This window comes from Lacerta agilis, chromosome 2 (assembly GCF_009819535.1).
Source record: "Lacerta agilis isolate rLacAgi1 chromosome 2, rLacAgi1.pri, whole genome shotgun sequence".
NCBI classification, from domain to species: domain Eukaryota; kingdom Metazoa; phylum Chordata; class Lepidosauria; order Squamata; family Lacertidae; genus Lacerta; species Lacerta agilis.
The window spans coordinates 62,947,754-62,962,284 of record NC_046313.1 but is presented as its reverse complement, the minus strand read 5'-3'; the positions used below and the strand labels follow the sequence as shown (position 1 = coordinate 62,962,284).

Here is a 14,531-nt window from a genome sequence, read left to right as displayed (position 1 = left end):
TCCCTTTGCAAAAAAAGCTGCAAAACCTTTAGCTGATCCTAAAAAAAAACCAAAAACAAAACAAAACAGGGCTTTCCCTTTTGCAAAAAAGCTGCAAAACCTTTAGCTGATCCTTAAAAAAGGCCTTTTGCCTTTGCAAAAACAGCTGCAAAACCTTTAGCTGATCCTAAAAAAAAAACCCCAGGGCTTTCCCCTTGGCAAAAAAGCTGCAAAACCTTTAGCTGATCCTTCAAAAAAGGCCTTTTGCCTTTGCAAAAACAGCTGCAAAACTTTTAGCTGATCCTCAAAAAAAACAACAACAACAAAACCAGGGCTTTTAGAGGAAGAAAACCAGAAAAATATTTTTTTTTCTTGTTTCCTCCTCTAAAAATGAGGTGCGCCCTATGGTCCGCTGCATCCTATGAAGCGAAAAAGACGGTAACTTCCAGATTTGCCTCTAAAATGTAACTGCATGCATAAACCAATTCAAAAGGCTGTGGTTTGTGTGAATCCTTTAATGTTTGCAGTGTTTAATGAACCACTGGGATCATTGCTGCTTATTGGAATGGTGCTGGGGTATAGCAGGGTGGTAGTGAGATCAGAGCACTGCACTGCCCCAACCTTGCTGCCACCCAGCCCTGTCCAGGTTTGCTTGCAGTGATGGCAGTGGAGAGAGGGCAGCACAGACTGCTATGGAATGCTGGGCACTTTGACAAGCAGCTCTTCTCTGCAACGTCTCTCCAAATCTGTTTCAGTGGGATGTCCTTCCACGGTACTACAATTGGCTTGGCCCCCTTGATGGCCATGTGTTCTGTCTACCAGTCTGGAGGAGTGAATATGGTAAGCTTCATAAACTTGTCAAAGAGCATAACCCTCCAGGAAGTTGCTGTGCACAAGATCCGGCAAAATGAGTAGCAGCAGCACAGAATCCCATGCTTCCACTGGATACTTCCCGTATTGTTTTGTGCCTGATGAAACCACCATCTAGAGAATGCAAGGTCACAAGTTAACATTGCTTGGTGGTAATTCAGGAGACAACCCCTTGCCCAAAGAGCACTCCTTGAGATGACATGTAACCCTATCACAGATCCCTGTGATCGTTGTCCCAATAAACTAAATTGCAGTATATATACACTCACTTGGGAGTACCATTGAGCATGGTGAAATTTATTTCTGAGTAGATATGCATGGGATCTTAGCTTAAAACATATATGGGGCACGTGTTATCTTCCAGGTGCTGTTGGACTCCAGTTCTCAGGGCATCCCTAAGATTCTTTCATCTTCTCCCTGCTTCTGCTGCTCATCCTCTTAATTGTGATGGCAGTGGCACCCCTTTCCCCACCTCACTTTTTGTTTTGTCTTCTTCTGCTGCAGCAGCAGCTGCCCCTCTGTCCCCCTGGTTTACATTACCCTGCTTTTTCTGCCACTTTAGTGCCACTGAGGCCCTTTGCGCCCACCCTGCCTCGCTATAGGAACAAAGGCAGTGAAGAGCCTGGCTGGGTGGATGGGAGGCAGCAGGGTTGTGGGTACCTAGTACCTATCAGAGTGTGGAGCCTGGGGTGCTCATTCGAGTTTGCCCCCTTCCCAAGGATGTTGCCCTGCCAACTCCTGTCCTCCCTGTCCAGGATATGCTGAGATGATGGGAGTTGGGTGTCCCAACAGCAACTGCAGGGGCACAGGCTCCTGATCCCTGGCTTGAGTCTGAGGATAGTTCCTCCCGGGAATGTTGCACAGCTGAGGAAGAGGAGAGCATCTTGCACCCATTGGGGGTTCTGATGGACAGGCCCGTCTCCTGAGCCAGAGAATACATATTTCTGTTCATAATGTGCTGCATGGTATACTGACTCTCACCCTTGATTCCTTGCCTGGGCAGGATCACTCTGAAAATGCCATTGGAGTTGCTGCCACCATGGCCCATGAGATGGGGCATAACTTTGGCATGAGCCACGATGCGGCTGGCTGCTGTACGGCCAGCGCTAGAGATGGAGGTTGCATCATGGCTGCTGCGACAGGGTGAGGTGGCTCTCCTCATTGTCTGCTAAAAACATGCTACGAGCTGGGTTGCCTTAACTATATTTATGACTGTCTTGAGGAAGGAGCTTTAATCTGAATTATAACTTGGTCAAGGGCTCATTCACACTTATGAGAGATTTTCTGCTTGCCCTGTGCTTTTCTAGCCATGAGCCAAAGTGGTTTTCTGTTTGCCCAGTCACTTTCCTGCTGAATCAGAACAAACATCAATCCACAGAAACCTGATTGGCGTTTGCTCCGATTCAGCGTTAAAGAGCCCGTTTTTCTGGGGGAAAGCAACAAGACAGGTGGAACAGTGGACGAGCCCAAATATCAATATACCCACCATGTTTTTCACTCTCTCAAAGGTCAGGAAAGTTCTAACAGTCTAGCACTTAAAGTTCAGTGATAAAACAAAACAGCACTCCCCCCACCCCCACCGAGTATTTGGCACAGGACGGATTCCTGCTTAAACACAAAAAGGGCAATTCTGTTGTGCCTGCCTTTCACTTGAAACAGTAATGATATACCGATAGGGAAAGGAAGCATTGTTCTCTAGTGGTTTCTAGTAACGAAATATTTTCTTGTGTCACTGTAATGCATTACTTCACAATCCATTCAAAACAATGTGACCTCCTTGCTTGCAGGGACCCATTCCCCAGGGTATTCAACAGATGCAATATGAAGGAGCTGGACAGGTACCTGCAGTCTGGTGGAGGGATGTGTCTTTACAATATGCCAGATACCAAGACCTTATATGGAGGACAGAGATGCGGAAATGGCTACCTGGAAGAAGGGGAAGAATGTGACTGTGGAGAAGAAGAGGTAACTCTCGTTGGACTTATTTCATGATCAAAGGCATCACTGGCACGACTTTCTCTTATCCATGTTACAACAACTTTTAAAAACTAAAACATAGGCTGCAACGTAAGCAGAGAGGGAAAATGGAATTATGCTACAGTGACATATCAGCAACACAAACGCAGTATGCCTTGTGTCCTCTCTGTAAACCTGGAATAGTTCTGCCTCTGTCCCCCTCCCACCTCTATAGAATGATTACTGCGCTGTTTGTAATTCCAAATCCCGTTTGCAACTAAAGAACCAAGAGTCTTGTGGCATCTGGAAGACAATTTTTCTTGTGACAAAAGCACAAAACTAGACTGGATGCACAATCTCATGGGAAGCGATTCGGCAATGAAATAATTGAATGACAATGATAATAAGGATAGCATTTTGATCCAAATTTATTTGAGAATTGCTGCAGTTCAGTAATTCTGGCAGCTCCCAAGCACATCATGGAGGTAGTGATGCAGTTAGAAAATGTGCCTGGAGCTCACTCCAGATTATTTGTTAGGTGTGTGGTTTAAAGACCAATTGCATATGCAGTTACAACCTTACAACCTGCCCTGGAAAGCAGCCCAATGTTTTTTATGTCTGCCCTGTAAACACAGCACGTGTCTTGTTTCTTCCCCCTCTCCCTCAGGAATGTAATAATCCTTGTTGCAATGCCTCTAATTGCTCTCTGAAGCCTGGTGCTGAGTGTGCCCATGGAACTTGCTGTCACCTCTGCAAGGTGGGGTTACTTGGTTCCTCTCTGTACAGCACAACAAATAAAGGTTTGCTTTTCTGTTTATAGGACAATAACTGAGAAGGAGAGGGAGGGAGACTGTGACCTTGTTCTGTCTGGGGCTGGTTTGCATGTTAGATTCACACTTCTTTTAGGAAACCCAGGTATAAAAAGTTCTCCACTTTAACTGGAAGAACACATGCATAGCACTTTCAACAGTAAACTGGGCACAGGAGTTGAAATACTGTATGTGGCTTTCCTTATACTAAACACAGAAACAGCAAACCAAGTGATCAAGCCCCACTTCTGCAGTCACTGCAGGGAAACCTGGTCATTTAAACATGCACAAACAGCTCACTTTTGACAATGCCACAAGTGTATTTTGCTAGCGTCGGGCTGGATTTTTATTGAAATGCCTTCTGTTACTGCTGGACAGAAATCTACAGGTGTTTGTGTGCCTAGGCGAGACTGTGAAAGAGCCACCTATTTCCTCGTCTTGTGGGAAACCCACTCCTCAGCCCCAGCCCCCAGCCCGCCAGCTGTTTTGGCTTATACTGGTGCCGCCTTGTGATTATGGGGGTTAGCAACTGCAAGTGGATGGCTTGTCTTTCAAAGCAGGCAACTGGCTGGTGTGGGGCCTCCCTGCTCGATTCTATTACCAGTTATTGATATTTCTTTTTTCTGTGCTGCGGGCGCCTCAACGCTAGGGAGACAAAACATGTACTTAGGCACACAGAGGCTGTTTTCCAGGGGGATTAAACTGCCTTGTATCTCGCTTAATAGCTTTCTGTTCTGCTTTACACTACCCAAAGCTGAATTCCTTTGCCAGCCAACTGACTGATAAAATTATAGCGGTAGGCTCGGGTGGGGTGCAGATGCCTGTGTCTCATTTTACGTCTCAGCTTTCCTAGGCAAGTGTAGTTAAAATAGTCTTGGTATGTTAACTGCTTCCATGCTCCTCTCCAAATGCCAACTTCCATTAGAATCAGGTGCCTGGTGCAACCTAGTCAGATGGGCGACTAATCATCATCATCATCATCACCACCACTACACATGTTGGCTCTGTTTGTGGCCAATTTATCAGGTCCAGTCTTTCTCCAAGCAAGTTCCATCTTTTTGCAGGCAACTGCAACATTTTAAACCTCTCCATCAGTTTCAGGGAATCTTTTGTCTTCCAGTTGTTGCTGAACTACAACTCCCATCAGCCACAGCCAGCATGGCCAATGGCCAGGGATGATGGGAGTTGGAATCCAGCAGCATCTGGAATGCCAAAGGTTCCCTACACCTGCTCTACATGGTGTCAGCTGCCTACAACCAGAACAGGGCTGACAATCATGGCACTTTAAAGCAGTCGCCGTAGCCCTGATGATGGTGAGGAGCAGCTGTTAGTCCTTCAGAGTTCTGCACACAAGATTCATTGTGTTTTGTGTGAGCACGGATACTTCTCTTCCGCCCTGTCATTGCGCTGAAACTTTATGTTGTGCCAGCAGTATATTCCAGGCACTGTGCAGAATACAGACATAAGCTGCTCCCTGCCCTCTCCATCTAACCTGGTGCTATATACTCTGGCTAGTAACAGAAGCTCCTCAGTGGTCTTTACCAGCACTGCTGCCTGAGTGAGATCTTGGGGAGATGTTGGGGATCGAACCTATGTCATTAAGGACAAACAAGGGTGTAGCATCTGAGCAGGGTGGGGCAATGCCCAGAAGCCACCCTCATGCCACTGCTGCTACTGACCAATACAGTGTGCAAACAAGATTGAGGGACTGCTGGACTGCTGGAATAGGTGCACCAATGCATACCTATTCAAACTGGTATTCTATAAAATCATGAACATTTTAGAAGATGTGGGAAACCAACAGGCCGAAAGATGAACCTGTTCACTTAAGTCACCAGGTGTGCTTACCTGAGTTTTTTTTACCCTGGAGCAAGTCTTTTAATTGTTTCCTCTTTCTTTAGTTGATTTCACCAGGGACTCTTTGCCGGGAACAAGCCAGACCTTGTGACCTGCCAGAATACTGTACAGGCAAATCCCCGTTCTGCCCTGCAAACTTCTACCAACAGGATGGCACTCCTTGTGCGAGTGGCAGGGCGTATTGCTACAGCGGAATGTGCCTCACGTACGAACAGCAGTGCTTGCAGCTCTGGGGATATGGTAAGCAAGGACATGTGACTAAATGGGGTGGGGTGGGGGGCTTTTCAAACAGCATGGGGTCTAGGGAAGAGAAGGAGAAAATTGTCCCCCTGCTGATATCCTGAGCTTGAGGGATGGAGCTGTATTAGGACAAAGGAGCAGGGAAAATGATAGATTAGGGAATGGACATCAATTGAGTCTGCTACCAGATACTGTGACCAGATGCAACTGTGATTTGTGTGCTCTTAATAGATGAGTAGAATGAATTTTAGCAGGAGCAGCTTCCCCTATCACAGTGCAGTAGGTTCAAGGGAAATTGCATGTGCTAAAATCCCATCTGCTACACAGCCCTGTCCCCGGTTGAATATGATCAACCTATTGGGTCCATACCTTTATTGTGACTGGTAGCAGTCCAACCAAATGGAACGAGGAAAACCATTCCTTTTACTCTACCAGTAATTTTCTATCCAGATTGTCAAATATTGAATCTCCTGGTCTCTGAAAATTATGGAAGACATTGCCTTTTAAATAAATATAGTTTTAGCAAACAATTTAATCTGGGTCCCCACTTTCCTATTTCTTGCCTATGATATTTTGAATGGTGGGGAACAGCTTTTTGAACTTACTTTACAACAATGCGGAATTAAAAAAAAACCTTATTTAAAAGGAGTATGGAATTTTCATGATTCTACATACCAAGAAAAGTTGCTTCGTAAGCTACATGTGGAGCACATTACACATATCTTACATTTCCACTGTCTGTAGCAATCCGCTGTCACGCTAGCCAGTTTTCCCTCAAACTTGGGTCCTCAGCTGTTGTTGGACTACAACTCCCATCATGCCTAGCTAGCAGGACCAGTGGTCAGGGATGATGGGAGTAGTAGTTCCACAACAGCTGGAGACTCAAGTTTGAGAAATGCTATGCTAGCCTGTGCCACAGGGGGAGTGATATTGATGACTTATCTCATATGCCTCGGTCTCTTAGTATTGCTGTTGGGTTTTTTTTGCTCTTTTCACCTGAAAACGACAGTAGAGAGTTCACATCTACTGCCATGGTAGAAAGTCGGTGGTTGGCAGATTTGGGTAAGCTACTATCTTCCACAGAAATCAGTTACATGAATCTCTTCCATGCAGGAGCAAGGCCAGCACCTGACATCTGCTTTGAGAGGGTTAATGCTGCTGGCGATTCCTATGGGAACTGTGGGAAAGATATCAATGGCCGGTACAGGAAGTGCAATTTAAGGTAGAAAGCAGATCCAACTGTTCTGGGTGGTATTGGTGTCCTTACAGGTTAAAGGCTTAAAAATAATCAGTTTTCTATTGTAACTGGCTGAAGATGACTTTTGTTAGCAATATTCAGTTGCTTATTTTGAATATTTTAGTGAATGTTCATGCCATGTGAACTTAAACCATTCTTTCTGGTCACACTTTTTCAAAATATCCTTCCGCTGGCTTTTCTGAGTGTGTGGTTTGCATCTGAAAAGAAAAGCAGCATGACTTATGAGTAAGCCCCTCTCACCTACTGTGTGAAATGAACTGTGCGAGGTGCTCATTTGTGAACAAATCTGCTACTTAGAAAAGAGACCCAGCTGGCCATCTCAGGTACTACTTATTGATGGGTTGCCACCAATCTTTTAAGGAGGAGGCTTGGGTGATCCCTCATGAGAAACTCCAATGAGAAACTTTATTTCTCACAACCAAGCCTAACTCTAAGCATTGACTCCTTTGAGGGTGATCCCAAGATATATCCAGGGGAAAGTTGATGCAAACACACCATTAGTTTGTGGCTAAGGAACATCAGCTCCTGGCCCCATAGAAAGTTCTGAGTCTCAAATTTGCTGATTTTGTAGGATGGGAATGATAGTTTCTTGAATGTGAAGGAAAGCTGACAATTTACCCAGAATGCTCAGGTTCTCATGCACTATTTTCACTTTCCAGAGATGCTAAGTGTGGCAAGATACAGTGCCAAAGTTCTGCTTCCAAGCCTTTGGAGTCCAATGCTGTTGCAATTGACACGACTATCACATTAGACGGAAGGAACATATTCTGTCGTGGGACTCATGTATACCGAAATGAAGATGAAGGTGACATGTTAGACCCAGGCCTTGTGATGGCAGGAACAAAGTGTGGTGACAGTCATGTAAGTGCAGGTTGCCTACAATGCTCTGGCACCTTTTCCAACCTTGCGCTATGAAGAGAGCTCAGTTTGTTTTGTTTTCAAAGCACCTGAAAAGTGGCACCACTTTTTCAGAGGTTTGATACAGCTTTGAAAAAGAAAAAAACAACAACAAGTGGAACTCTCTTCAGAAATGAGTGTCAGGAACCAGATCCAGGAGTAGGTCAGAATAACAAACACCAGTGCCAGTGAAGTTAGCTCTTTATTCAAAGAAACCAAAACAGCACAGGCCTAGTGATCACAGCAACTCTTCCCAGTAGGTCTTGCCCCAGTGAGGCAGTTGCGAGGACTGAAGGTCACCACCTTCCCACCACTCTGTAAGGTTCCTCTTCAACTTCTTTCCCCCAGCAGCCTAAGGCTCTGTTGTCTCGTCTCTCATTGTTCTATCCTCCTAATTTCTCCGCAGGAAGGACAGGGAGCTGGTCATAGTAGGAGCGGGGGAATCCCTGGCTTCTTCAGCAGCCTACTTCATCTCTGTCCCCTGCCCCCCTTCCTCTTCTGCCTCTGATTCTGGACTGCTCTCTGCCCTGTGCTCTTCCTGCTCACTAAATCATGTTGCCTCTTCAGCTTCTGACACTTCCTCCTTCCAATCTACTCCCTCTTATCCCTTGGACCACCCATTGTTGTCCCACCACCATTCCCCCTGGCTCTGAGTCTTCTTCCCTTGGGGGTTCCCCAGCTTGTGCCTCTGACCTCCATGTGGGAGGGAATGTTCCCAATCCCCAAATTTGATCCCTTGTATCCTTCAAAGAACTGTGCTCAATACAAGGGAATGCTGTGAGGCTTGAGGCTGGTTGCATTTCACCAGCTCCACCACATCAAATGTTGGGTGGAACACTACAGATCTGTGAAAGCAAAATAATTCTTGTTCAACCTCATGTCAGCAGATAAGCAAACTGTGGAGGGGAACCACAGAACAATAATAATTGGCTTTTGCCATTCTTCTACCACCTTTTGACTTCTGTTTGTTCCGCCACTCCAGCAGCTACCAAGAGCAGCAGTATTATCTGTGGGGTGAAGCAATGGATGTTGGGGCTTCTCAGCCATAGTCTAAGCAGTGGCATGCAGCCTTGATTATCTCCCAGCCTAGGAATACATTTCATAGTACTGCTTTAGCTTTATCCTGAATGCCTGTATTCCTCCTACAGATTTGCTTTGAGGGGCGCTGTAGAAACACCTCCTTCTTTGACACTGGAGACTGTGGGAAGAAGTGCAATGGCCATGGAGTAGGTATCTTGGTTTCTGCCTTCTTAATGCGACACTCTGTGCTACTTGCCCATTCAACTAGTGATTTTTATTTTTATCTGTAGGAGGAAATATATGTGATTTCACTGATGCATGCAGTGCCTCAGAACACAATCTCTGCATAAATAGACAAACTGATATGAGCAAAGCTCGAGTGGTTCAGACCCCGGCCCGCCTCAAAAAAATTAAAATTTGTTTATAAATTCACTGAAAACTGATTCCTCCTCCATAGCTAGTGTTATTCCAGAACATCTGGAGGGCACCATGTTAGCTACCTCTGCCCTGTGGCCTGCTAGAATGGCTTCCTATTCAACTGCATGCATTTATGGATGGGCTTTTAAACATAGATGTCAAATTGAGGTCTTCGTGGATTTGTTTGGCATAGGAGGGTTGTTGAGTGTTATGTAGACCTTGGATAACATGTGTTGGATGTGCTAGCTGTTCTTAAGCCGTGTTGCAGTTTTTGAGAAGAAGCTATCCACACCCATCATGGCCAGACAATGTTACAGGAAACATTTGCTGGGAGGTTAAAAATAGTGGAAAGTCAGTTTGGTCCCATTTTGGGAATGTGCATATATCCCAGTATACGTTTGAAGGGTGAAAACATATCCATTGGAACTTGGTTGGTAGAAATGATAGGAATTTCCACTGCAATTCTTAGGAAGGCTGGGTGGTATTAGACATGACTTTTGGGGGTTAGGGGTGAGGGAGACGAGATATTCTTCATATAGATGTAGTGTTGTTGAGCCCTAACAGTTGTCAACAGAAGGTTGAAGTGCTCCTTAGAAATCCACCCTGCTGTGCTTTTGGATTGGAATGATCATAGTGTTTGATGTTTCTGCTAACAAGGAAAGGGTAATGTCAAATTTCCTCATTGGTCTCTCTACAGATTTGCAACAACAATCAGAACTGCCATTGTTTCAGTGGATGGGCACCTCCCTTTTGCAATAAACCTGGGAATGGAGGAAGCCTGGACAGTGGGCCCATGCCTCAAAAAAGTGGGTGTGACTCATGTTGTTTGGGGAAATTAAGGAAATCTGAAGGGGGTGGGAAGGAATTAAGGTAACTAGATACAATAGAGGGCAAGGGAACTTGTACCTATATAGCTGAATGGGCGATGGAATTTGGCAGGTGGAGTTTTTTGTGTGTCATAATTCCAGATTCCAGCAGCAACAGAAAACTGCCTTATGAGTCAGAACATTGGTCCATCTAGCAGAGTTTTGTCTACACCAGCCTTTCTCAACCTTGGGTCCCCATATTTTCCTGGATTACAACTACCATCATCCTTGCTAGCTATGGATGGTGGGAATTGTAGTCCAACAGCATCTGGGGCCTCACATCCTGGATAGTTGCTGCTGGTCCACTACACAGAATGCCACCAGCTATCCAGGGTGTGAGGAAGAAGTCTGTCCCAGATCTACCTGGAGATGCCAGGGATTGAACCTGGAACCTTCTGTTTGCAAGAGATGTGCTGTACCACTGAGTTATAGCCCAGAGACTCTCGCTAAGGAGCTAGACCAGCTGCTGGAGATTGGGACACTGTTGAGTCTAAGGCTGACAGACAGGAGCCAATAGAGCAAGCTCCCAAGTCACCAGGGCTTGTAGGGCCAGAGCTGAGACCCTCACAGGCACCTTTCCCTGAATCTGTAGGAACCAAATGCATTCTACAGTACCTTACCCATCCAGCAGTACAGGGAGCACACACCTGGCATGAGGCTATGGAATGGGGAGGAGTGCTCACCTTCAGGCCAAAGGGTTGGCCCTTTAATAATCCACAAGTGGGTAGAGCCTGCAAGGGGTGGTGTGGGAGTAGAGGTTTAAAGCCTGGGTCTGCACTCAGCCTTGTTGGGGCAAGTTGCTCTCTTGAAGCTGTCTGCGGTCCTGTAACTCCTAACCTACCTTGACTTGTGGCATCTGGCATCTGGGCATGGCAAGTTCCTGGGCAACATTATGACATGAGTAGAACTTACTGAAATTCCCTCTTCCACTCACTGGTCACCATGGTATTGGGGGGGCGCGCGATGTGAAAGGAGGACTTATAACAATATTGATATGTCTATTTTCCCCCCCGTCAGGTCCTTTCCCATTCATAATAGGAGTCCTTTCCATCTTGCTTTTGATTGCAATTGGAGTTGCTTTTTGCTGCTATAAATGGAGAGCCAGGCTTGTGCCACTAAAGCAGGCTTTCATTCCTCCAAAGAAAATGCAGCAGTTCAGGTGAATATTTATAGTATGACAGTAACAGATGTGTTTCCATTTCTGATGCTGGGATAAAGAAGTCTGGGATTGCATGTGCAGGTTGCCTTGCGCACCATGCATCTTGGAGAAAGGCCAGGATACAGATATACTGGTAAACAAATGTATTTCTTGCATATGCAACAACAAATATATAGATACTGAAAAGGGAAGATGCTTAAACTAGTTCCTTTATTCTTTTATGAAACTCCAGTTACATCCCCCCTCAGACATTTAGCCCGTTGAGTGTTCATCACGCAGAGACTTCCTGCTGCAAAATTTAGTTTAGATTTATCAACAGTACTCACTGCCCATAAATGAGCCTGGATTATTGCAGTTGGCCAGATTATTATAATTATTATTATTTATAATTATATTCACTTATTAGTCTCCTTTTTTAACTTACAAAAAATAAACTCAAATCAACTTGCAATATATATTGGCCTCTTGCAAAAACGTTGTTCCAATAATCTAAATTAGGATAGAATGGGAGCCAGACATCTCATTCTGGCTCCCATTCTATCCTAAATTAGATTATTTGGGTTTGTTGTTTTTGAAACATGATTCTGACTCAGCTACATGAAATGGTTAAATATATACCATGGGAGGCAGCTTCCTTGTAATATTTGTTTCCTGTTGTTTCCCCCAAGCAGTACCTCTCCTCCCATTCAGAGTGGTGTCACTGGGCATGCCAACCCAGCCTTCAAGCTGAAAACCCCCCAGGAACAGAGAAAGGTACCTGAAAGCTGAAACTTCTTACAGCTGCCATGTTGAATAACACCTGATCTTCTCTATACAGTAGAACCTTGGTTCTCGTACAGCTTAGTTGACAAACAAATTGGCTCCCGAACGCTGCAAACCTGGAAGTAAGTGTTCCAGTTTGTGAATGTTTTTCGGAAGCCAAACATCCGACATGGCTTCTGCTTCAGTGCAGGAAGCTCCTACAGCCAATTAGAAGCAGCACCTTGGTTTTTGAACAGTTCTGGGAGTCAAACAGACTCCCAGAACGGATAAAGTTCGAGAACCAAGGTACCACTGTATTGCTAACCCAGTATTGATCCATGCTGATAATTCCCATGCATTATAAAACACACAACCCAATCAATCAATCAATATGATGGAACTGCAAAGCTGCTTCTCTTGCTACATCCTAGAGACACAAGATGAAATTGATTGTTTAAGGAACCACTTTGGGCTCTCACAAGTAAATGATTGCCTGCAAGCATTTGATCCAGCATGAATGTATTAATGTCAATGTTTTCAAGAATTAATTTGCATTGTTTATATTAGATGTAACTCACCCTAAGGGCTTTAATGGAGCCAAGTAGTGGGAGAGAAATTGCAAAAATTCATAAATAAGCACGAGGAGTGCTCAGGGAACAAAATGTATACAGGACTAGGACTTTGCGTACTTTTAAAGAACACACATGCACACGAAAGATCCCTGGGCACTGCAGTTTACCCACCACAGGGCTACAATTCCCAGCACCCTTAACATACTATAGTTTCCAGGATTCTTGGGGGATGCTTTAAATGCATGGTGTTTGTAAGCAGCACTGAGATTCTGTGGTTGGTTAATAAATCTATTCATATTGGGTCATTTGAAGTGTCTCAGCAGGAATAAACCCAGGCAATGTAAATGCTGGAGTGATTTTAGAAAGATCACCTGCTCTTTGTGTGATTGCCTGCAGGCTATTGGCATACAGAATATCCCTCCAAAGCCTGAAGTGCTCTACTGTGAACCACCTCCAGAACTCAAAATTCATGTGCAACCACCACCACCACCACCACCACCACCACCACCACCTGTTCTCCTAGCTAGCAACACAAAGAAACCTCCCTTTCTCGGGTATCAGAGTGAGGCAAATAATTTCCCCAAGCGAACTCCTCCAAGCAGGCCAGCGCCACCAGCACCAAAAGCCATTGTTTCTCAGGTGAGTATTTTTATATGGATTGATATCTTTACACCCGTGGTAATAACTTGTTCCCACTGCTTGCTAAAAATAGAGTGAATATGTGAGTTAATGGTGCCCAAGAGCTGATTTTGGCCTTACTACATGTTAGTAAATGTGGGCTAATAGAACTTTAAAAGGTAAAGGACTCCTGACAGTTAAGTCCAGTCACGAATGACTCTGGGGTTGCGGCGCTCATCTCGCTTTACTGGCCGAGGGAGCCGGTGTTTGTCCGCAGACAGTTTTTCCGGGTCATGTGGCCTGCATGACTAAGCCGCTTCTGGCGAAACCAGAGCAGTGCACGGAAACGCCGTTTACCTTCCCACCGGAGCGGCACCTATTTATCTACTTGCACTTTGACGTGCTTTCGAACTGCTAGGTGGGCAGGAGCAGGGACCGAACAACGGGAGCTCACCCCGTCAAACCGCCAGCCTTCCGATCGGCAAGCCCAAGGCTCGGTGATTTACACCACAGCGCCACCTAATAGAACTTTACTATAGTTAAATCTGCTTCTGCGTGAAAATACGCATTTGGTAGAAGCAGGACAGGTGTTGCCCCTCCCCACCAACTGTGTATGTTAACACTGGAAAAACACAAGTATAGCTATATTGGCATATTGCCAGTCGGCTGTGCTTCATATGAGCTCAGACCCAAACTTTTGCATGTGTTTTCACATACAAATGAATTGTGGCCATATTTTTCTTTTCTGAAAAGGAAATCCAGACTTTTGCCTTATTACATGCATTTTTGAAGAATAAAAATGCACTGCTCTATTTTCCTGGTGCCTAACATTTCTGTAGATCATAAAGCAGGGAATAGAGATAACGTAGAGTTTTGCCCCATCCTGGCAACTGGATAGTTGGAAGGTTGTTTTTTTTTTTAAAAGAAGAACCCTGCTAGATATGACTTTCTTGTCCCAGGATTCTTCCAGACCACGACCACCTCAGAAAGCTCTTCCTGCTAATCCAGTTCCTGCCAGCAACAGAGCTGGGTTGCCCAGGATGAATGCAGCAGTACCACCCTCCCACAGTGCTGTAAGGAATACGGGAGTACACCAGGAGGTGAGGCATATAAAGGACAGCAGGTGCTATTATTGCCCAAGGGCTATGTAGCAACATGCTATATTTTTCCGTCTATAAGACGCCCCCACATATAAGACGCCCCCTATTTTGGGGGACTGAGATTTAAGAAAATTGGGGGGTGTATCTGTATATAAGACACCCTCTAATTTTT

The 14,531-nt window shown here is 45.1% G+C and overlaps 1 protein-coding gene across 2 annotated transcripts in view; it reads left to right on the top strand.

Annotated features, from left to right (window-relative positions):
- Positions 1–14,531, top strand: part of ADAM19 (ADAM metallopeptidase domain 19) — a 47,629-nt gene that overhangs the window by 31,873 nt on the left and 1,225 nt on the right. The window contains exons 10-22 of one of the 2 annotated variants that reach the window (XM_033140370.1): positions 735–819; positions 1,853–1,992; positions 2,637–2,814; positions 3,473–3,562; positions 5,516–5,711; positions 6,825–6,933; positions 7,629–7,830; positions 9,015–9,092; positions 10,001–10,109; positions 11,187–11,328; positions 12,000–12,081; positions 13,038–13,280; positions 14,219–14,359. In XM_033140370.1, the coding sequence (XP_032996261.1) occupies positions 735–819; positions 1,853–1,992; positions 2,637–2,814; positions 3,473–3,562; positions 5,516–5,711; positions 6,825–6,933; positions 7,629–7,830; positions 9,015–9,092; positions 10,001–10,109; positions 11,187–11,328; positions 12,000–12,081; positions 13,038–13,280; positions 14,219–14,359 (1,795 nt within the window). Of the gene's footprint in view, positions 1–734; positions 820–1,852; positions 1,993–2,636; positions 2,815–3,472; positions 3,563–5,515; positions 5,712–6,824; positions 6,934–7,628; positions 7,831–9,014; positions 9,093–10,000; positions 10,110–11,186; positions 11,329–11,996; positions 12,082–13,037; positions 13,281–14,218; positions 14,360–14,531 lie in introns of both variants that reach the window. The other variant, XM_033140369.1, reaches the window with a different exon arrangement.